At 58.8% G+C, this 24,546-nt stretch overlaps 7 protein-coding genes across 7 annotated transcripts; 2 read left to right on the top strand and 5 right to left on the bottom strand.

Annotated features, from left to right (window-relative positions):
- Positions 1 to 16: 16 nt before the first annotated feature.
- Positions 17 to 4,956, top strand: BJ171DRAFT_567207 (uncharacterized protein). The gene is made up of 2 exons (XM_053113454.1): positions 17 to 2,212; positions 2,448 to 4,956. Exons 1-2 carry the CDS (start codon positions 116 to 118, stop codon positions 4,701 to 4,703), a joined length of 4,353 nt encoding a protein of 1,450 aa, XP_052967991.1. The 5' UTR covers positions 17 to 115; the 3' UTR covers positions 4,704 to 4,956.
- BJ171DRAFT_500105 (uncharacterized protein) lies at positions 4,957 to 6,264 on the bottom strand. The gene is made up of 3 exons (XM_053110545.1): positions 6,231 to 6,264; positions 5,755 to 5,966; positions 4,957 to 5,407 (listed from the first exon to the last, which is right to left on the bottom strand). Exons 2-3 carry the CDS (start codon positions 5,962 to 5,964, stop codon positions 5,315 to 5,317), a joined length of 303 nt encoding a protein of 100 aa, XP_052967990.1. The 5' UTR covers positions 5,965 to 5,966; positions 6,231 to 6,264; the 3' UTR covers positions 4,957 to 5,314.
- A 651-nt stretch (positions 6,265 to 6,915) lies between these two features.
- On the bottom strand, positions 6,916 to 9,478 carry BJ171DRAFT_54977 (uncharacterized protein). The gene is made up of 3 exons (XM_053113041.1): positions 9,061 to 9,478; positions 8,036 to 8,540; positions 6,916 to 7,761 (listed from the first exon to the last, which is right to left on the bottom strand). The coding sequence occupies exons 1-3, from the start codon at positions 9,256 to 9,258 to the stop codon at positions 7,112 to 7,114; spliced, it is 1,353 nt and encodes a 450-aa protein (XP_052967989.1). The 5' UTR covers positions 9,259 to 9,478; the 3' UTR covers positions 6,916 to 7,111.
- Positions 9,479 to 10,155: 677 nt separating this feature from the next.
- Positions 10,156 to 15,406, bottom strand: BJ171DRAFT_500101 (Cullin). The gene is made up of 12 exons (XM_053110544.1): positions 15,258 to 15,406; positions 14,992 to 15,101; positions 14,707 to 14,771; positions 14,261 to 14,505; positions 13,846 to 13,987; positions 13,495 to 13,652; positions 12,686 to 13,345; positions 12,233 to 12,450; positions 11,882 to 11,999; positions 11,152 to 11,610; positions 10,689 to 10,870; positions 10,156 to 10,394 (listed from the first exon to the last, which is right to left on the bottom strand). The coding sequence occupies exons 1-12, from the start codon at positions 15,264 to 15,266 to the stop codon at positions 10,382 to 10,384; spliced, it is 2,379 nt and encodes a 792-aa protein (XP_052967988.1). The 5' UTR covers positions 15,267 to 15,406; the 3' UTR covers positions 10,156 to 10,381.
- Positions 15,407 to 16,053: 647 nt separating this feature from the next.
- BJ171DRAFT_598094 (malate dehydrogenase, NAD-dependent) lies at positions 16,054 to 17,769 on the top strand. Its single transcript, XM_053114809.1, has 6 exons — positions 16,054 to 16,163; positions 16,249 to 16,568; positions 16,691 to 16,934; positions 17,040 to 17,133; positions 17,215 to 17,375; positions 17,525 to 17,769. The coding sequence occupies exons 1-6, from the start codon at positions 16,113 to 16,115 to the stop codon at positions 17,651 to 17,653; spliced, it is 999 nt and encodes a 332-aa protein (XP_052967987.1). The 5' UTR covers positions 16,054 to 16,112; the 3' UTR covers positions 17,654 to 17,769.
- Positions 17,770 to 17,959: 190 nt separating this feature from the next.
- On the bottom strand, positions 17,960 to 19,373 carry BJ171DRAFT_500097 (endosomal cargo receptor). The gene is made up of 2 exons (XM_053110543.1): positions 19,101 to 19,373; positions 17,960 to 18,618 (listed from the first exon to the last, which is right to left on the bottom strand). The coding sequence occupies exons 1-2, from the start codon at positions 19,251 to 19,253 to the stop codon at positions 18,091 to 18,093; spliced, it is 681 nt and encodes a 226-aa protein (XP_052967986.1). The 5' UTR covers positions 19,254 to 19,373; the 3' UTR covers positions 17,960 to 18,090.
- Positions 19,374 to 20,305: 932 nt separating this feature from the next.
- On the bottom strand, positions 20,306 to 22,212 carry BJ171DRAFT_598092 (uncharacterized protein). The gene is made up of 3 exons (XM_053114808.1): positions 22,075 to 22,212; positions 21,494 to 21,894; positions 20,306 to 21,383 (listed from the first exon to the last, which is right to left on the bottom strand). Exons 1-3 carry the CDS (start codon positions 22,141 to 22,143, stop codon positions 20,393 to 20,395), a joined length of 1,461 nt encoding a protein of 486 aa, XP_052967985.1. The 5' UTR covers positions 22,144 to 22,212; the 3' UTR covers positions 20,306 to 20,392.
- Between the last annotated feature and the right edge of the window lie 2,334 nt (positions 22,213 to 24,546).

Here is a 24,546-nt window from a genome sequence, read left to right as displayed (position 1 = left end):
TCCTCCGGCCCGCCATCTCATCCATCTCATCCATCTCATCCATCTCATCCATCCCATCCTATCCGTCCCGCGCGCTGCCCTCTGGACCATCTGTCCCTCTGTCCATCCTGTCGCCATGGACAACTCCAAGGGTCCCAACAAGCTCAGCACCTTCTTCAGGCAGCTCTCTCTGCCTCGGCCTCATAGGTCCAAGTCGTCTGGCCCCTCCCGTCCATACGACGGCTCGCCGCGACCCGCCAATGTCATATCCCACCCCATCATCATCTCCAACTCGCCTGAAGCCTTCTATGGCGAGCCCTCCACCCGCAGGACCAACCCGCTCAACTTCCAGGACGACCACCGCCACGCCGATCCGCAGGAAAGCAGCCCATACATCCCGCCGCGCACTGATTCGCAGGTCGCCCTGCAATTCAAGTCAAGCACCCTTCCGCGGCGATACGGCGGTTCACAGGACGCTCTTCCCCCGACGCAGTTCAAGCGACGCTCCTACACCGTTACCAAGGCCTCGCCGGTTCCGAGCTACGCTGTCGTTCGCAAGTCGCATGCCCTGAACCAGGTCCAAATCACCCGAGTGCCCAGGCCGCTCGACGACTCTCCTGTGTTTGCCGAGGCATCTCCTCCGCGCAGCCCCCGCAACCCAGCCCGCACCGAGGTCTCGCCCAAAGCCAGCACTGCGTCGCCCGCGCCACCGACTCCCTCGGCTGGATCGTCCGACCCGGCCTCGGATGAATGGCTCGACGTTGACCCCGACCGCCAGCAGCAGCTCGAGGACCCGGTGTTTGAGCCCGCTGTTACCGACTTTGAGATCCGAAGGAAGCGGGTGTCCATCTATCGCACCCGAACAGACGACAACCGCAGGGTGCTGTCCATCCACAAGCCGCAGCTCCATCGCTACTCGCGTGTATCCTTCATCCGGCTTGATGCTCGCCACTACCTTGGCGATCCGCATCATCCCGACGCCCCTCCACATCCACACGGCCTTCCCCTCCCTCTCCCAGACCACCAGGCCGGCAATTCGTCCAGGCCCGATCTTGTCTCCTCCCTTCAGGCTTCCGACAGTTCGTCAGATCCTCGCCGCAAAACCCTGACCTATCGCAGCCCTGGCCTCCTTCGAATCGACTCCTTCAGCTCGGTCTTCAGTCACGACGACCGCAAGTCGCTGGATTCGGTCGAAACAGCAAACCGACAGAGCTATCACTACGAAACACTCCCGGCCCAGAAAATCGACAACACTCACATCATGGCCAAGCTTCTGAGCAAGGGCCAGCGTGCTTTCTGGGGCACTGTGAAGCAAATCGCTCCACAACGAGCGCCTCCTCGGCACGACCGTCCCCGTCATAGGGTTGCCCGGCCGCTGGATGACGACGATGGCTGGCAAGATGTCGACTCTGTCGGCGATTCCTTGGCCACTGTAGCGGCTGAAGCGCTTGCTCCTGCCACAGCTCTTCCATCGGTCGTCGTTGCCTCCGAAGCCACTGCCGCCCGACTTTCGCCCTTTACCGACCTCAACAAGTCTGCCGACTCTGCGGCCCCGCCAATGAAACGAACCCCGACCGTTACCTTCGCCACCGTCGTCTCTGAGATTTCGATCGACCAGGCTCCAGCCGAACCCGCGGCTGAGCCTGACTACGCAGCCGCACTCGATTCGGCCGCGGGTATCAAGCCAAAGTCTCCAAAGGCATCGCCACGTATCCTGAACAGCAATCCATTCGGATTCTCTCGGTCCAAGAAGAGACGCTCGGGCCAGAAGCGCAAGTCGGATGAGGCAGGATCTCGGCCCCCGTCCACTCGGCTTTCCAAGCTGTTCCACAAGCGGGGTTTCGCCAAACGCCTGACCAACAGCAGCTTCAAGATCGAGGTTCTGCATGAGGGCTGGGACGATCTGGACGACGTCCCGCTTGCTCAATTAGCTGCAGCGCCTATTGAGTCATCGGCTCTTGCAGTGTCTGCAGCAAGCGTTGGCTCGGCCGTCACAATCCCCGCTCCTTCCGTCGGAGCGGTCTCGCCATCACAGCCGTTGCAATCTTCTGACAAGGACGAGCGGGGTCCCGAGGCTGCTGTTGCAGTAGAATCGGATTTACTGGGGGTCCGGACTGCGAGGCCCTCTGCCAGCCGACCCAGGATGTCCTATGTTGCTCAGATGGTTCAGTCCTTCGAAGCCATCAATGTCAAGGAAGCCTCACAGACAAGCCCAGTGGCCCGCAAGCACCAGGTAAGCGGCACTCCTCTCCGTCAGCATTTGCTTGGCCTGTGTCTGTGATTCAAAAGTGTCAGCGGAGGGGCGTCGGTTATCTGTTCGCTGGCTCCTCCTCAGGGAGCCATATGCACTCTGCCGTGGTCCGGTCTGCCGTGGTCCGGTCTGCCATACTGGCATTTGTGTTCGGCCGCACATTGCCCGATTCAACGAAACCCACCCGTGTGTCTCCCTACGCCTTCGTCAACCACAGAGCAATGTCTCGCTGCTCAAGCCGTTGGCAGCACTCAAGACCATTGGCGAGTCCAACCGAGAATCTCTTACCGACTCTGTCCTCGACAGCCATCTCACGGATACCCTGGATGCCATAGCCTCGTACCAGGCCGAGTCTCCGTCGCTCTCGCTCCGCCCTGTCGCCGACGGCCCCGAACCAAGCACCGATGAACGTGCATCAATGGCCAGTGCCCCGCAACCCACGATTGAACTGCCGGCTATGGGTCTGAGCGCCGAAGACATCATTGTCTTCAAGGAAGATGTTGACCTGGCTCCGCTCACGCTTTCGTCCGAATCGTCCTCCAGTAATGTCGGCCGCTCCACTTCGACCCAGCAAGAACAAAGTATCTCCGCAGGTAGCTCCGACACCCATAACCGCCTGAGCAGTGACCGCGACTCCTACTCGGATCAAGACCGTGCCTTTTTCGACTCGCTCAATGTCATTGTCAGCGAGATGATGAAGCCCAAGCGCTACGTGGACCACATGTCCCCAGAAGCGGCGGCAGGCAGCCCATCGGTCTCGCACGCTGCCGATGGCTCGTCTACCGCAATCGGTCGCTCGGAACACAAGAGTGGCTCGCCCTTCAACAGTCTCGGGCGTAAGCGCACTGCCCGGGCTGCCGTGGTTCTGACAGAAGATAATCCGCTGATTCGCGAGCTCAAGACACCGCCATTGCGGGGCCGGTCTCCACCCGCTGGCTACGAAGACCGTCCTGCTATCGAGCGCCAGCGGTCGATGCAGCGCGCTGTTGCCGCTGGTGGCGAAGCCTTTGTGGATGGGACTTTGGACTCGCGACGAGGCCGCAACATCTCTCCCTCTATCGAGCGCAAGCGATCCAACCGCTCGCCGTTCGTGGAGGGCGACGCAGTTCGCGGTCCAAGGGATCCACATGGCCATGATTCGACCATGCACCCCCAAGCGCCTGTACATGGTATTCCGCCAAGAAATATCCTGCGCTCGCCCGATCGATCTCTTGATCGCAAGCCCAGGACCATCGAGCCCGAGGAAGACTGGGATCCGTATCCCTCGACGGCTGCGGTGGACGAAGCTGCCGTCCGCAAGCCGTTCCGATCGATCGATCGATCTCTGGATCGGAAGCGTTCAAACCGAGTGCCGCCACCCCCATCGAGTGATAATCCCATCATTCGTGAGCCCAAAACCGAGGCCGAGATGGCCCAGCCGACTCCGACGCGAACGCCCAGGAGCCCCAGCCCGTACCACTCGCTCGAGCGCAAGCGATCGCCGCGCACGGTTCCTGCAGCCTCGGTCGACAATCCCTTGATCTGGGAGACCAAGACCACCGCCGAGCAGGACGAGGCTCTGCAAAGCTACCCGTCGAACGCCATATCTACCATCAACCACTACCAATCCATGTCGGCCACTCGCACCGGATCCGTCCGCCAAACGCCCAAGCCCACCCCTGCCGAAGTCTTCTTCAGCATGGATCCGTACGAAGCGGCACTGCGCCGTCTGGAGAACCGCAATGTCCACGAGCCAGCATCGTCGCTCTTGATACCACCCGCCCAGATCCCATCCATGAGTCGCTCCAGAAGCAACACCGGCTCAGACTCGCCATCGCTGTCGGGCAGAATTCCAGAGTCGGAGCGGCCACGCATGGCCATCGCCACAGTGGTGCCTGTTTCGCACGTTGTCCCGACAATGGAGCGACAGTCGTCTCGATCGCGGTCGGTCGAGCGCAAGGCCACCGCCATCCGGGTGCTCTCGACGCCAAAGATGCAGACGGCGACTCTCGAGCGTGTTCGAGAGCCTCGCGAGGAATATCCGCAACTCTTGACAGAGGTCTCTGCTCGCCCTGTCGATTCTGTTGCCCCGACCATGGACTATGCAGCTCGGCCCTTCGAGGGCTCCTCTCGGGATCAAGACTATCCCCACCTGAGCCGTGCAGCAGAGTCCTATTCCGACGTCCTGCCCACCTTTCCCGTCCCGCCTCCGAACATTCCGTTTGTGCCCGTTGTTCTGACCACCCCTGCTGTCAGCGCAGGCCACCCTGCAACAGCGCCATCGATGCCGCGGGCCGCGACGGCCACACCACCGCTGCCATCCGCCGCCAAGGTCTCTCCGTCGCATTCCGAGTCGCCCATTTACCCGACAATTGGATCGTCGTCGTCAACGTCGCTGCTCCCCACGGCATCGGGAGCACCTGCTGCCCCGCTCGGCAAGAAAAAGACCATGAAGGCTCCGACCCGCAGTGCAACCGTGTCGATGCAAATGTAGCCGGTCGGTCTTGTCGCCGTCGTCATCCGAAAACGGTCATCCCAGGCCCGGTTGAGATTCCAGATTGCACCGCTTTGTGCAGCTGGACTTGTCGGGCCCGCCAACGTACCTCGTCGTGTCATTTTGAAGTGAAACGAGAGTGGTTTGAGCTCTCCCGCCGTCCTTTATCCTTTGTTCAACTCGCCCCCCCCCTTTCTCTGCTGTCCCTGCTTCCCTAAACACTTATCATTCGCCTGTACCGAATGTCTCGCCTCTTGAATATCGACTCGTGAGTTTATCGTCACTGTTACCAGTAAGCCTAACATACAGCCCATTGAAGCAATGAGGAGAGAGTGGGGAGAGATGCCACAAGTGGCTCGAGCTCAACATTGGGCGACGGCGCTGCCTTTCCTTGGTTCAGAGCGCAAATGAACTGGGTGACGAGTGACATACGTGAATCGATTCGCTGACATCAAGGCCAAGATGGTGATGCAGGAGTGTGAAATGTGCGAAATGTGGGAGAGTGGGAGAGGGGAAAGTGGGAGAGCGGAGCCGTCTGGCAGAACGAAGATGCTCCCGGCAGCAGATTTGCGGACCCAGAAGACGTTTGTTGGGGGCGGGTCGGAGGACGATCAGAAGACAGACTTCTTGACGCCGGGCAGCTCTCCAGCCAGAGCTCGGTCTCTGAACACGATTCTCGAGAGCTTGTGGTCGGTGATGATACCCTACAGAGACAAAGTGGTAGTTCTTGGTGAGTTCCGAGGAAGTGAATGGCGCACGAGTCTCTTGCGCAAGGAGGATCGGTGATAATTGGTGTGAGGTATCTTGAGTGAGTGTGCCCAGCTCGAGATGCATGCATTGCTGGCTCGTGGAGATCCCGAGAGTCGTTCGAAGAGTAGAAGCGACTCGGATTCAAGGGCAGACAGCGGGCAGATCCGCAGATCCAGGGCAGGCATCAAAGTTGGGGGGTGGACCTGCATCCCCGCCCTTTGGCCAGTCGCCATATTCGCCCCTCTCAACGATCCTGATCCTGATCCTGATCCTGCTCGCCAGTCCGTCCCAATGAACTTACACGACCCTTTCCACTCTCGGTGCAGCGATTGCTGACCACCGACGGCCGGGTGTAGCGCGGGAACGAGTTCAGGGCCAGCTGTGCTCTCATGCGCAGATCCAGATCGAGTGACGGGTTGCGGACGAGGGTCCGGAGGGCCTGTCGAGTGACTTCGTGCTCGACGACGAGCTGGCGGGCGATCTTGTCTCGGATGGTGGTGCAGAGATGCATGGCTGCCTCCGACAGTGGTAGAGGGAGATATCGGATATCGTTGCGATCGCGAGAGTCGATTGCAGCCGTGTCGACCGATGGCGATCGTTGCATCAGACAAGCGTCAGAGATGAAGTCGCCGTGTGTCCTGCAATCCGCCGGCACAGAAGCGGCTGCATCTCCCTGTCTGCAATATCGACTGACGGTGCTGCTTGATGTGTCTGCAGCATCCACAGCCGCCATGGGATTGCTCTCCTTCTGCTGGTTTTCCTTTCTTTTGCACGTACCTGGCAATCTGGATGTGGATGCGATGACCAAGAACGCAGGAAAAGCTGGGACTGGGACGACAGAAACGGATATGGGTCACGGGCGCGGCTGCGGTTGGTCACGTGGCCGAGTGGCATGCGCCACAGCCCGTCCATGTCCCTTTCTCCAGGTTCCGATCCCTTTGATTTCAGATGGCCCGTTCGGCGGAGGCCATCAAATTCGGCGCGGACACAATGGAGAGGGTAGTCTCGTTTTTTCTTCTGAATATCGTGTATCATAGTATCGAAAGAACAAGCGAAAGCAAGAGCGCATCCGCAACGACGCAAACCAGCCAGCAGATGATACAGTCGCTAGGGGAGTTGAGAAAAGTATAGAGAAAGAAATGCACATTACTCTTGGACGGGAGGGGGAGGCAAGGCCAAACAACCGAGCCGTAGGCCAAGAGAGAGGCTCCAGATCCATGATGATGATGTCTGTCGCAGCGCGCCGCCTGGATAGACACATTTGCATGGAATGAAAGAGTTATAGAAGCAATTTTTGGCAAGGTCGGAAGGGGAGGAGGTAAGAGCCAGGGAGTTTGGCGAGGTCGATGTCACAGTTCCTCGGATGGATGGAGACGATCGGGGTCAGAGAAATGGACGCGAAGAAGAGAGGGCTTTGGGAGTGGAAGACAGGAGCGGCAAAGACAGAGTGTGAGAGAGATAGAGAGATAGAGAGATAGAGAGAGAAAGATAGATTGGAAGAGGGATTACATAGCGTGTAAATCGCAATAGCCATTACTTGGATTTCGGGTCTACTACCGATGCCTGTCAGTCCAGCGGGTGGATTTGAAGACGAAGACCTTCCCCTCGCATGTCACGCCCCAAATCGACCAAAGCAGCGTGCCCCAGTCCGGCGCTTTCTAGGCATCAATCTCCGAGTCCAAGACGGAGGCACTATCGCTCAGGATCTCAAACTGGGTCGAGTGGTGGGATCCGGGGCAGTTCAGGATGTCCTGCTCGGCGACCACATGGAAATGCGGGTTCTCGATAGGATGGACCTCGAACGTCCCAACGATGACGGGGCGATCGGCATCCTCGATGGCAAATTCCTCGGGATAGACAATCATGGGCACCTCGATCGGAACCAGCGGCGGTCGAGGGATAGTGCTGTCGGTGCTCTGAGAATGGAGCGTCAGCCCGGCTTCGTTGATAATGACGCTATGGTCCATCTCCGGAGTGAAGGTTGCGAGTCTCGGCAGCGAGGGCGGGACTGTGGAGGCATCCATGAGTCTGGGGGTTGACGGCACAGAGACCTCCGAGGGATTGAACGAGAATGCGGGCGACGGCGGGATGATGATGCGCATGGGCAACTTTTGGTCGGCAGCCGCAACGTCGCGCTGGCGCTTGAGAACGAATCCCGCGACGAGCAGGACACTGACAAGTCCCACGCAGCCAGCGATGATACCGGCAACCGTGGCAGCTGGGAGGCCGTTGGTCATGGTACCGGGGACATTAGAGACTGAGCCTGGTTCGGGGGAGAGGGGTGCCGGGGGCGGAGGCTGAACGACTGCTATAATCCGAGAGAAGACCGACAGTGCAGCCATGTTAGAGCAGCGACGATGGAGCGACCAGCGAGGCGGCGACCACAAGGCGTGGCAGCAACTCTTGATGCCAAGAGCACGGCCAGAGTCTCATGACTTGGCAACGAAAGGAATAGCGATCACGTCGCAGCGCTGATATCTCGACAATGGTATCCGGGCGACGGTGTCACGGCAACGATGGATAGCAGACTCTTGTCAGGCAGTAAGATGGCATACTGCATCAAGAACGGTGATTCAACATACCTCCGCCTGTGGGCGCGATGCTGGTTTGGATCGGGCCGACAGCCGTGCGGACAATGGGGGTAGGTTGGAGGGGGACAGGGGCGGGGACTGAGCTGGAAACGTGGTCTGCTGTGGCGGTAGACTGAGGGCCAGCAGAGGTTGCAGGAGGAGGAGGAGGAGGAGGAGGAGGGGGTGGTGGTGGTGGAGGTGGAGGAGGAGGAGGAGATGGAGGAGATGGAGGAGATGGAGCAGGGGCAGCAGAAGTAGTCACAATATGGACGATATTGTTGGCGGGAAGAGTAGCAGGATTGTTGGGTTCGTAGTAGGCAAACTGCTGGGGAGCCACGAAACAAGACGAAGGGGATCCGGCGGTGAAGGCGCTGGCTGAGCCAGGAGGGCAGAAGATGAGTTGGATGTGGCCGTTGGGGAAGCGGCCCAACGGAATGTCGAAGGAGGCGGTCTGTTGGGTCGAGCGTGAGACCGTCAGGCCCTCGCAGCTGTCGATGACCGAGGGCAGCTCAATGCTCTGTGTTCAGAGGCGGCAGGCATGAATGGTTGAGATTCGACGAACAAGTGAAAGGTCGTCACCGGCGCAGTGTTCCAACATTTGCATCCACGCAGGAGCAGCGGCGTCAATATCGGTGTCGTGGTGGTTTTCAAGGTTGCGTTGGATTTGCACGCCATCGCCAGGCGGATGAGGTGCATTGACATTGATCATAGAGGTCGAAGAGGTCGAAGAGATTGAAGAGGTCGAAGAGGTCCATCCAAGCCGGTCGTTGATGAAGTAAGGGAAAGGACATGTGCCGATGATTCCAGAATGGCAAGCACATATCCGGTGTTGTTTTGGATGCGAGAGCGTCAGTCGAGGTGCAAAACGAGGGAAACCCGCCCACAGCCATGCCCAGTGCGCTCCCAGGCCAGTCCCAGTCCGGACAGACCAGGCAAGATCAGGACAGACCAGGCAAGACCAGACAAGATCAGGACAGAACCAGACAGCCCAGTAAGCGAGTGAGCACGCCGCGCGGAAGTGATCGATGCGCCGTTACCTGGCAGAGCATGTCGACCCACTGGCCGGCTGCGAAGGGTCCGTCGCCACCGTATTGGAGCGTGACCGAGGGGCTCTTGCCGGTGACTCTGATCTCAGACCCGGCGGAGGGCGCCAGAATCTGGAGACCAAACGACTGCACCAAGGCCGGGGCTACGGCCAGCACGAGGACGGTCGAGAGCTTGGCTTGGATCCACATGGCGTTGGCTGGATGTCCTGGGCCAAAGGATATCCCAGGAGTGGGAGGGGCAGAGGGAGGGGAGGGAGACAGGGGGTAGCGCCTGTTGTCCCAGTTAGCGAGCCCGTTCGCGCGAGGAGGAAAAGGGCCGTCGGCGACTGCTGGTGCCTCGGATTGGAGGGAGAGCACCCGCAGGAATCAGCACGGCTTGGTCTGGAGGAAGGATGGCAGAGCAGAAGACGAAGCCCAGACGAGAAAAGGCGGGGGTGGTTGGCAGGGCAGCCCAGCAAGGAGGCCGGTGGAGGAGCAGCGACAGCGATTGGTCGTGCGCAGGACAAGACCTTGTACATGGCGCAGCGGCCGAGCGCGACGACGGCAACGAGCGCTCGCGAGGCAAGGCGGGAATGGGACGCAGGGAGCAGCGGTGGAACCTGGCACGGGCACGGATGCAGTGGTGTGGTGTGGTGCAGACGGGAATCCAATATGGATGCGATGTCAATTGAGAATGAGGTGGATGTGATATTCAGAGCGGATGCGAAATTCAAAGCCGATGTGGAGTGAAATAAGGCTCGCATATAAAATGCAGAGGTTGGCGGATGCATCGCTGCAGCCCAGGAACCTGCACGCACACCGTCACCACTCCCCACAGCTTCTGTGCGCAACAAAGGGCCTCTGTCAGAGTGACACCCACAGCTCCAGCGACACCCAATTTCGACTGCGACACGCTCGCGTACCACGTAGCACAAACACGCCAGCATGACAAGGCGACACGCGCTCGCCAGGAATGTGTGCGCGTGGCTCCCCGCGTCTTTGCCTTCCACAGCCGCGCAGGTCGCACAGCCGCCCTGCGCAGCCATGTCCCCACGGCCACCTGCCGGCCCTCCCCCCTTGCTGCTGCTGCTGCTGCGCGATGCTTGGTCTGTTGCATGAAATGCGTGTTTGCTTCTCGCGCTGGGCTGTTTCAGCTCCGCACATCCAGCACAACGACAGTGCATCGCAGCGCACCCACCATCGCCCTCCAAAATCTCACGGGCTGGCGACCAAAGCTCATCGCGTCCTGCTGCACATCTCGTCGGTGCTGGTGGGCGGCCGTGGCTCTCGCAGGGCCGGACTTGTCTCGAGCGGCCAGTGCCCGCAGGCGCACTTATGCCACATAGCTGTTCGTTCGCAGGACGAGTCGCGGCCGAGACGGTCGCAGAGGCGGTGTCGTTAATCAACTGTTTTGCGAGGCGGGCAATGCCACTCTGGTTGTTCCGACTGCTCCGACTGCTCCTGCGGTCCCCCCTCTTGTGTCCCCCGATATGCCTCCGTTCGGTCGCTTCCATTCGACCCCCCCCTCCCTGTCCTCTGGTGAACGCGCTCGTTGCCATCACGACCCGCATCGCCATCGTCTGCCATCGTGCAAACGCAGCAGCACCCACACATGTCCCTCGCACAGCCACTCCTCGTACCTGTACATGTCTTTTTGGCCCTCTGCGCGCTCAATATACTCCTTCTCCAGCAGCATGTCGATACACTTCTTGATGTCTGTCACCTTGGGCTTGAAGCGGGTCTGGAGCTGGGTCAGCACCTCCTGCATCAGCGCAACGTGCTTCAATACCTTGCGGGTCTTCATGATGCGGACGATCGCAGCCTGGACAGCAGGAACGGAGGTGTGTCAGCACCGCATAGCTCCGGGGCAAATGGCGTCATGCTGGCTGCACGACTGCTTTCTCCCCGGCGGGGCGGTTGCAGCCGCTCTTGCTTGGTGATGGGTCGTCCAATCCAGCAAGCCATTCATCTGTCGTTGCATGACCTCGCCCACAAACGCTCCCACCCCACACCGGGTGGATGGGCCCACGAGGCTCCCTCCCCAGGCGCTGTTGACAGCACGCACCCTCCCAGCTCATTTTGACCCCCCCCCGGCAAACTTACCTGGATAAGGAGTTTGCGGTCTTCTTCAACCGTCTTGTGGGTTTCTTCCGACTCTGTCTTCTGCTCCGACTTGACAGCGACATTGAGGTTGACCTTGATCTTTTTGCTCTTAAAGTCCATGTTCAGCTCGTACCGGGTGTTGGCATCACCGACCTTGGTTCCCTCGCCGGTCATCGTGAGCACCTTGGCCTTCACCAGGATACCCAACTGTCCCAGAAGCGCTTCGGCCGAGAGACCCGTGCTACCCAGGATCTCCTCGTAGCCGTAGCTGGTCGCCTTGTTGTATAGCAGCAGGACGCCCATCTGGTATGTCGACACTTGGAAGGTGTAGCCTGTCTTGCTGCCCTTGAGGTAGTTGGTCTTGACCTCGCCCTTGCTGAGCTGGAAGAGCCAGTTCAGCTTACGGCCGGAATACTTGTTCTGGTAGAACAGCTGGAAGCGTTCGTATGTTTTGAGGAGCTGGATGATCCAAGGAGCACCGCAAAGCTGGTAAGCCAAACAGAAGAACGACGACTGCCACCGGTACCTCGTCGCTGCAAGCTTGGGATCGGCCCGAGCCCTGGGCACACCATCAAACACGAGTTGTGGGCTCAGGCGCCTGACCATAGGCCAGAATAAAGGCCGCCGGACACGTACTGTCCGGCCCGGTTGCGAATGCCACGAGATGATTGTGTGCAGAGATATGGCTGTTGCATGCTGCTAGCCATCGATGGATGCCCCAAATACTCACGTCGTCCGGGATATTGAACTGCGTGGCAGGCGGCTGCAACGGCCAGCTGGCCGTGCCTAGGACCAGAATGCCAAAGTCCAGGAGGTCCTCGGAACCGCGGTTAGTATCCATGTGTTCCCTGGGCGACACGAAGCAGAGTAGTGTCGGAAGAAGCAACAGACCAGTTAGGCTCCGCAAAAGTCAAAGTCAACCACCCATTTCACTGACAGCGTCGTCTATCAGACTGCTTCACTCGACGAAAGGACAAACCACTCACTCAGTCAAGACGCAGTCACCTCCGCGTCAATCAATATAATCAATAGGCACGCCAACTAGCACACACACGTCGATCAGGCAAACTCAGAGGCTCACCTGAACGAATTCTCAAGCGTCTTGCTCACACCGATATCCTGGAACATTCTCTGCAGCTTGCTGGTGTACTCAAAGCCACACGCTTCCTTGAGCTTGCTGATCATCGAGGTTTCGGCGTCGTCACTGGCCGACGTCTGGTTGACGAGACGCTTGGCCAGCATCTTGGAATAGAACTTTTGGAACACATCCTTGTCCTCGACGTACTTGAACACAATCATCTACAGGGGTTGTGGCCGCCCACCCAAGGCCGTATCGTTAGCTAGACCGATCCAGCCCACCCATCCGAGACCGACCCAACAAACGTGTGTGCTCACTGGAGTCGGCATTGCCATGCAAACCGCCACTGCGATAGAGCGCCTTTGCCATCGTATCGTGTCTCCCATTCCTATCCTTGGCCCTGGCTCTCTCGCGCCACGTCATTTCTGTCCCTGAACGCGGGGAGCGACTACTTACGATGCTATTGAGAATCTCTTCGACTTCACCCTCTTCGGCCACACGACTGCTCTTGCGAAGCAGCGAGTCGCAGAATCGAGCCAGCAGCTCCGGCGACTTGCTTGAGCTGGCGGCGCAGACCTTGTTGCGGTTGACAAACTCGCGGCAGGCCTTATCGAGCGAGGCCACGAATCCCGCTTCGTTGCGGAAGGCCTCGCTGGAGAGATCGTTGTACTTTTTGTGGACGGAAAGCAGGGCTTCGACGTAGACCTTGGGGTCCACGTTCTCGAACTTGTCTCCGCTGCCGACCACCTTCTTGGCAACAGGCTTCTTGGCAGGTTTCTCCTCGTCATCCTCTCCGTCCTCCTTCTCGGGCTCGGCAGCGGCGTTGGCGGCTGCCTCAGCAACCTTCTCGATGGCGTTGATGCCCTGCTTCCGAACATGGACCTCAAAGACGGGGCGAAGCTTATCAAGTCCCTCGGGCACGCGGCTGACGAGGTTGAACATGCGCGTGAGATCCTCGACCTTGTCCTGGTCCAGCAGCTCCTGGAACTCATCCTGCATTGCGGACGTATGGTTCTTGATCAAGACCGTCTCGCAGGTCGAGATCAGCGGGCGGTGGGTCGAGATGTGGAGGTACATTTGCACACGCTCCTCTTCTTCAGTCAGTCGGGTCTCGACCTGAGCCAGCGTAGATGTTGGGAATGCATTGGGTGAGATCCAGAGCCACGCAAATCGACAGGAAGGACCATCGGCGCCCGATGCACAATGTGGCCCAGGCGCCGGCTTGGACGCTGCAACCAGAAAGAGTCGGGACGATGGTGCCTCACCTTCTTCATATAGTCTGGGACCGAGTTGTGGGCAATGAACTGGTCGCTTTCGGCCTTGTAATATGCCTCGGTGGCGGCAATGAACTGGTCCTGGAAACGGGCCTTGTAGATATCCAAGGTGGACTTTGACGAGTCGCGGTGGTCCAAGCCCAGGGAGACTGTGGTGCGATTCGGTTAGACGACTCATGCTGCATGATTTTCAGAGAGTGCTGCCGCATGACCAGAGTCTCTGCCTCTACTGGGGCATTGCGGACTGTCCCTCCAAACTCCCGTATCCGACTTTGGTTTCTGGGCGCGATCGCCGAGCAAACGTGCATTCCAAGCACTCGGCAGCGGGATCTTGCGCCTTACCAAAACTGTCAATGACACCCTTGATCAGCATGGTATCCACCGTCTCTCCGTTTCTCTGTTTCTCAATGAGCTTGAGCAGGGCATCGGTGAGCTTGGTGTTGATGTGATTGAACAGATGCTCAAGCCAAGAGACGAGAGATAGCTGGCGTGCATCGGAGACCAATCGAGTCAAAACGTAGCGACAAACAAATCACCGTATGTTCACAGTAAAGCGACGAGGAGCCGCCCTCATTGTGCACCCGCAACGTGGACATGAGGCGAGCATCATGCATTATTGGCTACGGCGACGGAGACAGGCAAGCGAAAGGAGATGGAGTGCGGCTGAAGGGAAGACGAGACAGAGTAGGGTAGACGTCGACCTCTCCTCCTCTCCCTCCCTCCCGGGGTAATCGACGGTGCTGGATCATGCACTCACAGTGTACACTTCGTAAACGGCCTTCTGGCCCTCCTCCATTTCCCGCTTGACCCAGTTGCGGTTCAGGTATCGGAAAATGTGGTGGACGGTCGTGGCTCCCATCGTGTAGTCCTTCCATCGTTTGTTGTAGAACACCAGGAGCTCCTCGCCGCTGTATTGTTCAGCTTCCTTCAGAAGGACATCCATGCGGCTCTTGAGGTCATCTCGGAGATACATGTACAGGTCGGCACCCATGAGGTTGGCGCCTGATGCAGCCGAAAGGAGCACAGCGTCAGCGCATGCGTTGGCAGAGCAAAGGCGGCATTGGATGACGGGTATCTGGACACAAGGTGAAGGCCGGCAGGCAGGCCCGGGTGCGATAGAGCGGAGCCATCGGCCCCTCGGCTGCGCCGCTTCCGAGCGGTATCCACACGGCCAGGGACGAAGCGGTCGCTAGCGATGCGTACCTCGGCTCGAAAGACCATCGACATCAAAGTTGTTGCGATGGGAAGTGCAGTAGTTGTAGATCTGACTGTTGAGCCGTCGGTCCAAGCGAGACGATATGGGCAAAGTGGAGAGATTCATGGTCCAACAAAAACAGGGGGATATCCAAGCCAGTCGAGGTCGAGGTGGTGATCGAGACGGATGTTTCGACAGAGAAGACAAAGGACATGTGCAGAGCGGTGAGAAGAGAGAGCCGCACTCGTTCTTTGATGAACACGACAGGCGCACCGGGAACAGGACACACGTACGTATAGATGGTCATGTACTCGACCGAGGAGATCTCTAGCCGCTCAAAGATCTGATTGAGGCCGTTCTTGATCTTTGCCCATGTCGTTTCGAGATCAACGGGTGCCTTTGACTTCCGAACACCAATGCAGAAGCGAGTGGCAGCCCGAGCATTAGTCGCAAGCCACGGCTGGAGCAGCGCCCACGAAAGGGGTGGCGATGCGAAGACGAGCACCCACCGCCCAGAAGCAGTCTCAAATTGCTCCGGACTCGGGCATTGCACACATACCAAAGACATGGCGGGGATCGCTGGGGGCGGACGGTGAGATGGGGGGGTGCGGAGAGATCGGATGGGCTGGGGTTCGGTGCGCTGGGTTGGGTTGGGTTGGGTTGGTGCGGGCAGCCAGGGAGGATGAGCAGCGAGCGATGAGCGTGCAGAGCAGGGCAGAAGCGTCGTCCGAAGGTGGAGCGCTTTGCTGGGGGCGTTTCGACGAGGGGGTCGGAATGAAATTCATTGCCGCCCCAGCCAAGACGTGGCTGGCGGGGTGGCTCGAGCCGGCGGCGAAGCACTGTTTCGCCTTCTGGACCGCGCGTGGCGCAATCCGAATCGGCGGTATCTGATACCGACGGCGCGGCAGGATATGCGACGATGCGTGCGAGAGGCAGGGGCTGTCACGAATGCATCATCGACTGGTATATGTGTATTGTCGTCGGGTCTGAATGGCGAGGCACCTCACGAGCGGCCAGCCGGGCCAACATTGAGCAAATGGATCAGTCAAAAAAGTATTTGTGGCAGAACCCGCTGGCGAAACGGAGCCGCTCGATGAATTGCGAGCCATTCGCAGAGACAGCGGTTGTCCATGAACGGTATCGATTCGCAATGCCGAGCCACCAGAGCATCCGGAATATCGCATGGCATCCCAGAACATCGCCAGTGGGCCTGCGATGCATCGTCAGCGCCCAAACACCAGCCCGCTATCTCGGCCACGTGGAAACCACATGCCAGCACGCACAGGCACGCGCTGCCTGCTTGATCCGCAGATCGTTTTGCATTTTTCGCCCGAATAAAGCCGCTGCCGCTCGCCGCAAGCGCCGACTTGTCAGAATCTCATCCAAAGATCTCCACACCGCACTGCCCATCGCCATGTTCGCCTCCACTGTCTTCAAGCGCGGCTTCGCCTCATCTGCTGTTGCCGTGAGTATCCCTGTGCCGTCCTCCGGTATGCCGTGTCGCATGCACTAACATGACGCCCCCCTCTGTCATATTGACAATCCTGCAGAACAAGAAGGTTGCCGTTCTCGGCGCTGCCGGCGGTATTGGCCAGCCCCTCTCCCTCCTCCTCAAGCTCAACCCCCTCGTTACCCACCTGTCTCTCTACGACATCGTCAACACCCCCGGTGTCGCCGCCGATCTCTCGCACATCAACACCAACTCCAAGGTCACCGGCCACAAGGGCCCTGCCGAGCTCGGCGCTGCCATTGCCAACTCGGACGTCATTGTCATCCCCGCCGGTGTTCCCCGCAAGCCCGGCATGACCCGTGATGATCTGTTCAACACCAACGCCGGCATTGTCAAGACCCTTGCCGAGGCTGCTGCCCAGTACGTGCGACCTGCGACAGCCCCCCGATGACCCCGCTGTGTGGCATCACGACCGACCGACCAGCATTTGAGCGCACGACCAACCTGCTCGGTTTCACTGCTAACCCCATGGACCCTTGCAGGCACGCCCCCAAGGCACACATCCTCGTCATTGCCAACCCTGTCAACTCCACCGTCCCCATCGTTGCTGAGGTCCTGAAGAAGCACGGCGTCTTTGACCCCAAGCGTCTCTTTGGTGTCACCACCCTCGATGTTGTCCGTGCCTCCCGCTTCGTCTCTGAGGTTAAGGGCACCAACCCTGTTGACACCAAGGTCACCGTTGTCGGCGGCCACTCTGGCGTCACCATCATCCCTCTCCTTTCCCAGGTATGGATTGCCTCGTGCTCCTCGGAGAGACCGCGTCATGGCGAGACCCTGCGAAGAACTTTGGATAGGCTGTGTTCTCACCTGCGGCTGCATGACCATCCCTAGACCGGCCACAAGTTCACCCAGGAGGAGCTCGAGAAGCTCACCCATCGCATCCAGTACGGTGGTGATGAGGTCGTCAAGGCCAAGGACGGAACTGGTAAGCACCCGCCTCCTGCCGTTCCACTCTGGCTGAGGCCTCGACTGACACCCTTGCTCATCCCATGCTATCACCTACCAGGCTCTGCCACCCTCTCCATGGCCCAGGCTGGCGCCCGCTTCACTGTCTCTCTCCTTGAGGCTCTCAGCGGCAAGAAGAACGTCGTCGAGCCCTCTTATGTCTTCTCTGAGGTCGCCAAGAAGGACGGTGTTGAGTGGTTCTCCTCCAACGTCGAGCTCGGCGTGAGTATACCTCGTCCCCGTCGTGTCTAAAGCTGTGGCCTGGTCCATCCAGCCTGTTGGGCCTGCTGATCCGTTGATCGGCATGGCGAACCGGCATGTGAAAGCGCGCTACCACTCACTAACTCGGCCACAACGCTTACTCCTTGCAGCCTGAGGGTGTTGCCAAGGTCCACCCTCTTGGTGAGCTCTCGGCCTTTGAGCAGAAGCTCTACGCTGATGCCATCCCCGAGCTCAAGAAGAACATTGCCAAGGGTGTTGAGTTTGTTGCCAAGAACTAAGCGCCTGCCCGTGCGTTTGCAGCGTGGTGCTCTGCGATGTATATTTTTGGAAGGGATGCTGTGTGATTACGTGCACAATTGATGATCCGAGAATACACCTTGGATACAAGCCCTCATCTGAAAACAGCACAGTGTTTGTGTCGCTCCCAGCCGGGCCTGGCGGATGGAGTTGTCGATCTGAAACTCCTCCGCACTGCACCTTCGCAACAGCAACAACCGCCATGGTCCTTTCACTCGATGGGTCTGGCTCCCGAGAGGACCGACATGGACAACCATTCGGATCATCGATCCACTCTGCGGTCGACGTTGGTGCTACAACAAAGTATATTGCTCCGGTCTGCAGACAGTGCAGCTCCCCCGCTAACTATGCGCGCTATCGGTGACGCTTGATGAGATCTTATCGGCCTGCATCGCGGAACAGATGGCAGTAGCACACGTCAGATTCGTCCACGGGTGGGCTTGCTGAAGAAGGTCTGGATCAGGAACACCTGAATGACCGCCACAGCAATGATGGCGGCGCTCTCGCCGACGGCAAACCAAAAGATGCGGTTCTCGGTGCTCTGGACGGTGGCAAAGTTGCGGTTTTCTCGGGTCCTGAAGTACTTTTGGAGTCGCATGATTTGCGAGCTCTTGCCGCCGATGGCATTGAGGGTCTCGTCAAAAGCAGTCGGGTTCTGGTTGGTCTCGACGGGCTTGTCCTTGGTCTTGTCGGAGTGGCCGGTAACGGTGATCTTCTGGAGCTCGCGCTGGGCGTCCTGTGAGTTCTCGTGCTCGGCAGTGATGTCAAAGTCGATGACCTTCTCGGCAAAGGTGGACATGACATTGCTGAAGCAGAAGCTGTATTCGCCAACGTGCTTGGCCGAAAAGACGTAATCCACCTGGCGTTCGCGGTTTGCGGAGATGATGACCTCGTTGCGAGGATCCGTCACTTCAAAATCAATGTCGAACTGGCCGCCGGATTGGACCTGGCGATGGCCACGACGAATGGCCGTTGGATCGGGTGATCAGGATCGGACGATGCATGGTGGATGCAGGTGGTTACGAGGTGCAGTTGCGGGGCCGTCCGCATTTTGATTTGGTGTGTTTCAAGATCACCGGTCCGGAAGTCCAAGAAAGCGACAGGTGGTGAGGCGGACAGCATCCGCGGAGACACCATCGATTGCCGTGTCGAATGTGGACGACGGGTGTGATCGACAACGAGCGTTACCGATGCAGATCGACCAAAGTGGGATCCGCGGCAATGGCAAATCGACCCCAGACGGTGCGCAACATGAGCCGGCCGACAGAGACAGGGGTGCATTCGCGAAAAATGTACACGATATTGGTTAGCCAGGGCACACAGAGCATGCGGTGAGCGCAAACCTGACGATGGGGTTCCGTACCCAAGGACCGGCTCTCCGACTCATCCCAATTTTTTGCATCACACGGAGTTCCCATCCCTCCCTACCGCAAAATAAAACGCAATCTTCTCGCCCTGGTAGCTGCTGAGGGTGTAGAAGCATGCCCGCTCGTGGGGCTGGACTCGGTAGGTGAGAGTGGTGGCCTGGACGGCAGCGATAGAGGCCAGGAGGACAAAGACTGCCAGGAGAATGTGCTTCATCGTGGTGCTGTGGATCTGCTCGGCAGCCGGCACACTGGGGAGGAGGGCGACAGGACTCGGGTGCTGGATGAGAGGCAAGACTGGCTTTCGGCGCTGGTTGGCCGCCAAAGAGACGAGAGGACGCGAGAGGCGAGAGACGAGAGACGAGACGAGAGCCCAGGATCGAGCCGGATCGATCGCAACCAGGCGCCAATCACATTCGCCACGTCGCCGAGCCACGTGGACGTGCGCAGCGCTCGTGCCATGAGACCGTGAATGAGTGCTATGACTGAACTGCTCCCGAGGATGAGAGTGATCGCGGAATAGGAGCAAACGCACACGAGTGATGGGCTGCTTAGTTGAATAGTTGATGATATGGACATCCCGGGTGCGAGGCCAGGGGATTCGGCAGCGAGACAGCGGGCTGGCTGGGAATGACACTGCACCTCCTTCTGTCGAGACAAGAGCCGCTGGACATTCGCAGCATGGGTCTGGGTGAAGAAATGGCGCTTGCCGTTGAGAAAGTTTGCCCGGCAGAGGCTGCAGTATCCAGCCTTGTCTGTGGGTGCGGCGACCGAGTCCGGGCTGGTGCTGTTCATCGGCCCAAGGACGGAATCGGTGCGGTTGGCTCGACCAAGCAAGTCCGTTTGGATGACGAAAGCGAGTTCGGCGCGCTGTGGCCTGGACATGACCGAGCGGGGGTTTGAGCCGGCAGGACAGCAAACCAGCTCGAGCGCTGGGCAGGATCGGCCCGATGCAAGAATGGGTTATGCCAGGAACACTCACACCAAGCAAGCAATGGCGGGGGCTTTACTGCCTGTCCGAAGGGCCGATTGATTGACGACACTGTCAGCGACTTTCTGGTTCCTCATGATGCCAGAGCCTCGAGATCTCCAACGGAAGCGCATCTGGATGAGTAACTCAACTCCCCAAGTGGCAGACAGCCGCCGGGTCAGCGGAACAAGCTATCTGATACTCCTTGCCACTGCCAGCGCAATAACCCAATGTACACACAGAGGACAACACCCCACACGGACGGACCGATGGCGAGACGAAACGAACGGTGCGCAAGTTAGGTTGTTGGGCGATCGTAGAATCACAGCGTGTTGATAGAATTAGTTGGGTGTATATATACAGAGGGAGAAGGCGGTGTCAGGGAATTAGATGGGACTATTTGAGTATGGGGAATGGAAGAGCGGCGACGAAAAGGCAGCGTCGCTCTGTTCGAAATCGCTCAATTCCTGATAGTTTATCGGTGACAAAGGCTCGAAATTGGCACCAAAGGGATCTGGAAGGAACGACGCATCGTCGGCAACGAGGGCAGAGTCGGGAAACTCGGTGGTATCGAAGTGGTCCTGGAGAGGGTGGCTCAACGGATTGTTTGGCATTGGGACGGTACTTGAGGGGATGGTGAGTATTTCGGTGAAGCTGTAGTCGAGCTGGCTGTGAGTCTTGGGGTACTCGTCGATCGCCAAGAAATCCATATCCTCAGGCGCTTGAAGGGAGGGGAAGGGAGTACCGAGCAGGATCGTATCATTCCCGACAGCGACAAAAGCAGGGAAGGGCGGCACCAGAGTCGGCTCAAGGACATATGGCTCGATGAGTTGGTTGTCGTCCATGTAGCCATCGATCGGCCTGTTAACTTCGAGGGACTGGAGGAACTCTTCATTCATAGGAAGAGTGGGAGTATTAATAAGGACTTGATGGCTGGGCAAGGTCAAGTATTTCTCGTTGCTATTCGACTCGAGAAACGGAAGAACATCGACGGGAGATCTGCTTGGGGTTGGCAACACTTGCATGGGCTGTTGCGGCGACAGGTACGAGCGGTCATTGTCGAATGGATACAGAAAGTTGTTGTCGAACTGCTGCGGGAACCTATCGTAGTACGTCTTGTCCAAGTCGAAGATAGACATCGCGGGTTCCGTGGACATTGTCGGGGGATCCACCACGAAAGTAGGGACATGGGGGCGAATGATGTTTTGCATCGTGGGGAGAGGTGTGGGCACGTTGTTCGCAGGATATACGTAGAGGGGGACTGGCTCCGGCGGGGTCACTTGGAGGATGTCATCGGGAGCAGCCAGTCCAGAGTCGATGTCTTCAGCCAACTGGGTAATCAGCTCGCGAAACTCCTTGGACCCATCCATGCTGGGACTGTGAGGAAAGATGAGGATCGACTGTTAGCTGTGGCAAGTGCGGAGCGAGGAACAACTGAATTAAGCACAGCCAGGGTGATAGCTAGGTCAAGAAGAGCAGATACATACGTTTGTGGTTCGATGGTCGGCTCCGTCTTGCTCAGAGTCTTGGAGTGGGCGGTCTTGACCCGAATCGGTCGGGGGCGGTGATGGACAGGCGACTGAGGGGGTGTGCTGACCTGGGACGGGCTCTTTGCATGCATATTCAGGAGCATGTCGACAAAATCGGCATGGCTGGTGGCGCCCGAGAGCTTCTTGAGACGATGGAACCTGTCCAGGACCGGGCGGGAGACCCAGATGGTCCAGTCGGCAGATTTGGCCTTGTCCTTGCGGCTTACGGCCGAGGAGGTTGCTTCTGTCTCCCGGACGGCAGCGAGGCTCGCGGGCGGGTGCTTCATAAACAGGTCGAATTCATCCAGCAGACTACTCAGGCAGCAGCTGTATGGTGTGTGGAAGAGGGCCTTGTGTTGCTGCAGGACGGGTGCAGAAGGAGCCAGAGTCAGGAGCTGTCTGGGTGCAGACGCAAAGCTGGGACGGAGCGGATGGAGAACCTCTCCGATGCAGCCCCGGGTCCGACCCACTCCTGGGCTCCTCGCTGCAGACATGTCTCGCGAGGTTGCCACTCAGCGGACCGCTGGGTCGACACCAACCTCTTTGAGCTTCAGATTGCAGCGGTTTTCCCTGAGAGGGAGATCGGTTGGGCGATACACGAGAGACATGGCGCGGATGGTTTGGCAGAGCGAGACTGAGAGCCAGGCCGGGCTGAGGAGGCAGAGGTGGGCGGGAGCATTGATGCAGGCGAAGATGGCCGGGGACGCAGGGGGGGAATAAATAGGGCGATGGCGATGGCGCTGGTGGCGATGGAGGCAAGCCGGGCATGAGGAGTGCATGGCGATGAAAGGTTTTGGCGACACAGACTCTGGGAGGACGCGTCGCGGACGACGATTTCTGGCCAATAGTGGGCGAAGGATACGCGCCGGTCAAGGCGGGTCGACATATGACTGGGGGACGAGGCGGTGGCGCGGGGGGTATCAGAGGAACACCAGGTGCGGGAAAAGTCAAACGATGCCGCCAGCGGGCCTTGCAGCAACGGCGCCAGCAGCCACCGAGGTCGCACTGCACCGAGACGGAACGCGGGGAACGCCCACACTGACATTCTGGAACAGGCAGACGAGGTGCTTGGGAGAGCAGCCATGGAAGACCAGCCGGCATCGGTCGTGCTGGCTGCGGACGGCCAGCGTGATGCGCGATAGCGGCGACGCTCGTCCTGGAATGGAAGTGGCAAAAGCAAGCCCGAGCACGCAAGGCGACAGAGTTGGGAAATCGCTCGGGGAGTGGTCTGCACCGCATTCGTGCGTTGACAGCCCGGTCGCACCAATAGGCCGGTCTGGTCGACACACATCGCTGCAGCAAAGGCCAGTGCGGCCCGCAACATGGTCGCGGAGCCCAAGTCTGCCGCCCACGAATGCCAATCCCGTCCGTTTGGGCGCGTGCGGTATGAGACCAAGGGAGTGCCCCGCTTGCCTCTGCGACGCCGTCGATGGACTCTGGTGCTGTCGAGCATGGCACGACGGGCTGCCGCTGTAGTCTGTGGTCTGCGGTCTGAGCATATCGAGCGAGCGGTGTCTCTGCCGATACACACCGAGCCAGCATGCTCCAAGCAGCAGCGACCTGTCCATTCCAGTGCAGTCCATTCCAGAACGAAACAGAACAGCCAAGCCAAGTCACGCCAAGTCACGATGATTCTCGAGTGGATCGAATGGATCGAATGGATCGAGTGCAGATGGTGCTGGATCGAGTGCAGATGGAGCGCTGTGATTGGTCCGTGCCAGCCAATCCGATGGCGCCGTCGCGGGCCAATCGTCGCCGTCGCCGCCCACAAGCGGCGGCAGAAAAACTCATCGTGCACCAGCCCCGTCATCCCTGCCCTCCATCGCCGCCATCGGCGTCATTGCCATCTTCGTCGTCGCCATCTGCACGTCGCCATCTGCATCCGCTGTTCGCCATGGACGTTCTCCGAGTCTCAGTCGCCTCGACCCGCCAGTCGCATCACCCGCCGAACTGCACCCACCATCGGGCCAGCGAAACCTCGTCACCGAGCCCAGCGAGCTCGCCCACCCACTCGGTGCTGCAGACCCCTGCGTCCATGTCGGCACAATCCGTGGACATGCTGCCCACTGCCTCGCTCGACGGGGGCTCGCTGCGGTCCTCGATCGAGCACTCTGGCCGCTTCGAGTCCGCCACCGCTATCCCTGGCCAGTCCAGTACTGCTGGACAAAAGGTGGGCCATCCTGGACGGCTGGGTGCGTGTGCGCTGAAACAGAGGCAGCAGTATTCGGCTGGATCGGCCATTCGGTACCGAGCCGTCGCAGCTTCGAGGAGGAGAATGCTAGAGAGGCTCGTCGCGCAGTGGCCTTGGGTGTGAGCTGGCCAGGCCGATTGTCGTCAGGTTGGCTCATTGCCGTCACTGTTCTTTTCTGCTTGCGCTTTCAAGGGCAAACTCGGATTCTCCCTCCGAGGCATTTTCGGCTTCTAAGCAGCAACGTCTGAGTGCTGCTACCTCCTCGCCCTCTCTTGGACAAATACGATGGGATGCATGCATGAACGCGACACGGCAGTCTCGCTATAGCCCGTATCTTCAGCACTCCATGCCACCAATGCCACCAATGCCACCAATGCCACCAATGCCACCGAGCGAACATGCTGTCTCCCACATCCATCCCATATTCTTTCTTTCCCTCACTCGCTGAGCCCGTTTTTGATCCCCCTCCCTTTTTGGACCTAATATACTCTATCCACCGAACGAACAGTCCTGTGCTGGATCAACGGGCTGTATTCGCTTGGCCGCCATCAAGGACTTGCAACCCAGCGCATGGATTGCGATGTGGTCGTAGCTTGGAAGATCTTGTTCACAAGGGGAGGAGACCATGTCGGTTTGAACTGTCGTCACAAGCAACCATCGGACCACACGTCAACTCGAACAAAAGGTAAGATGGAAAGGATGAAGCTCATTTTATCTGCGGTGATGATGCAAGCATGTTGTATTGCCAGAAGTGCAGGCAAAGTCACCGAGGCAGAGGAGAGCCGAGGAGCGCGGCGCATACAGGTGTTCGATAGAAGGG

This window comes from Polychytrium aggregatum (assembly GCF_025602895.1).
Source record: "Polychytrium aggregatum strain JEL109 chromosome Unknown BJ171scaffold_13, whole genome shotgun sequence".
In the NCBI taxonomy this organism is placed as follows: domain Eukaryota; kingdom Fungi; phylum Chytridiomycota; class Chytridiomycetes; order Polychytriales; genus Polychytrium; species Polychytrium aggregatum.
The sequence above is the reverse complement of the archived record's forward strand: the minus strand, read 5'-3'. Positions and strand labels throughout refer to the sequence as shown.

What these genes read in the sequence shown, in the direction of transcription:
- BJ171DRAFT_54977 (XM_053113041.1), bottom strand. Translation starts at nt 9,258, where the DNA reads ATGTGGATCCAAGCCAAGCTCTCGACCGTCCTCGTGCTGGCCGTAGCC. An exon ending in GGGTCGACATGCTCTGCCAG is followed by an intron (nt 8,541 to 9,060) that starts GTAACGGCGCAT and finishes CTCTGAACACAG; the next exon opens with AGCATTGAGCTGCCCTCGGT. An exon ending in CATCGCGCCCACAGGCGGAG is followed by an intron (nt 7,762 to 8,035) that starts GTATGTTGAATC and finishes CTCGGATTATAG; the next exon opens with CAGTCGTTCAGCCTCCGCCC.
- BJ171DRAFT_500101 (XM_053110544.1), bottom strand. An exon ending in GAGTACATGACCATCTATAC is followed by an intron (nt 14,772 to 14,991) that starts GTACGTGTGTCC and finishes ACGGCTCAACAG; the next exon opens with TCAGATCTACAACTACTGCA. An exon ending in TCCCAGACTATATGAAGAAG is followed by an intron (nt 13,346 to 13,494) that starts GTGAGGCACCAT and finishes ACGCTGGCTCAG; the next exon opens with GTCGAGACCCGACTGACTGA.
- BJ171DRAFT_500105 (XM_053110545.1), bottom strand. Translation starts at nt 5,964, where the DNA reads ATGCATCTCTGCACCACCATCCGAGACAAGATCGCCCGCCAGCTCGTC. An exon ending in CCGAGAGTGGAAAGGGTCGT is followed by an intron (nt 5,408 to 5,754) that starts GTAAGTTCATTG and finishes TTGTCTCTGTAG; the next exon opens with GGTATCATCACCGACCACAA.
- BJ171DRAFT_567207 (XM_053113454.1), top strand. Translation starts at nt 116, where the DNA reads ATGGACAACTCCAAGGGTCCCAACAAGCTCAGCACCTTCTTCAGGCAG. An exon ending in CAGTGGCCCGCAAGCACCAG is followed by an intron (nt 2,213 to 2,447) that starts GTAAGCGGCACT and finishes CGTCAACCACAG; the next exon opens with AGCAATGTCTCGCTGCTCAA.
- BJ171DRAFT_500097 (XM_053110543.1), bottom strand. Translation starts at nt 19,253, where the DNA reads ATGAAGCACATTCTCCTGGCAGTCTTTGTCCTCCTGGCCTCTATCGCT. An exon ending in AGATTGCGTTTTATTTTGCG is followed by an intron (nt 18,619 to 19,100) that starts GTAGGGAGGGAT and finishes GGCCATCGCCAG; the next exon opens with GTCCAATCCGGCGGCCAGTT.
- BJ171DRAFT_598092 (XM_053114808.1), bottom strand. Translation starts at nt 22,143, where the DNA reads ATGTCTCTCGTGTATCGCCCAACCGATCTCCCTCTCAGGGAAAACCGC. An exon ending in GCAATCTGAAGCTCAAAGAG is followed by an intron (nt 21,895 to 22,074) that starts GTTGGTGTCGAC and finishes CCCGTCCTGCAG; the next exon opens with CAACACAAGGCCCTCTTCCA. An exon ending in CCGACCATCGAACCACAAAC is followed by an intron (nt 21,384 to 21,493) that starts GTATGTATCTGC and finishes CTTTCCTCACAG; the next exon opens with TCCCAGCATGGATGGGTCCA.
- BJ171DRAFT_598094 (XM_053114809.1), top strand. Translation starts at nt 16,113, where the DNA reads ATGTTCGCCTCCACTGTCTTCAAGCGCGGCTTCGCCTCATCTGCTGTT. An exon ending in TCATCCCTCTCCTTTCCCAG is followed by an intron (nt 16,935 to 17,039) that starts GTATGGATTGCC and finishes GACCATCCCTAG; the next exon opens with ACCGGCCACAAGTTCACCCA. An exon ending in CCTCCAACGTCGAGCTCGGC is followed by an intron (nt 17,376 to 17,524) that starts GTGAGTATACCT and finishes TACTCCTTGCAG; the next exon opens with CCTGAGGGTGTTGCCAAGGT.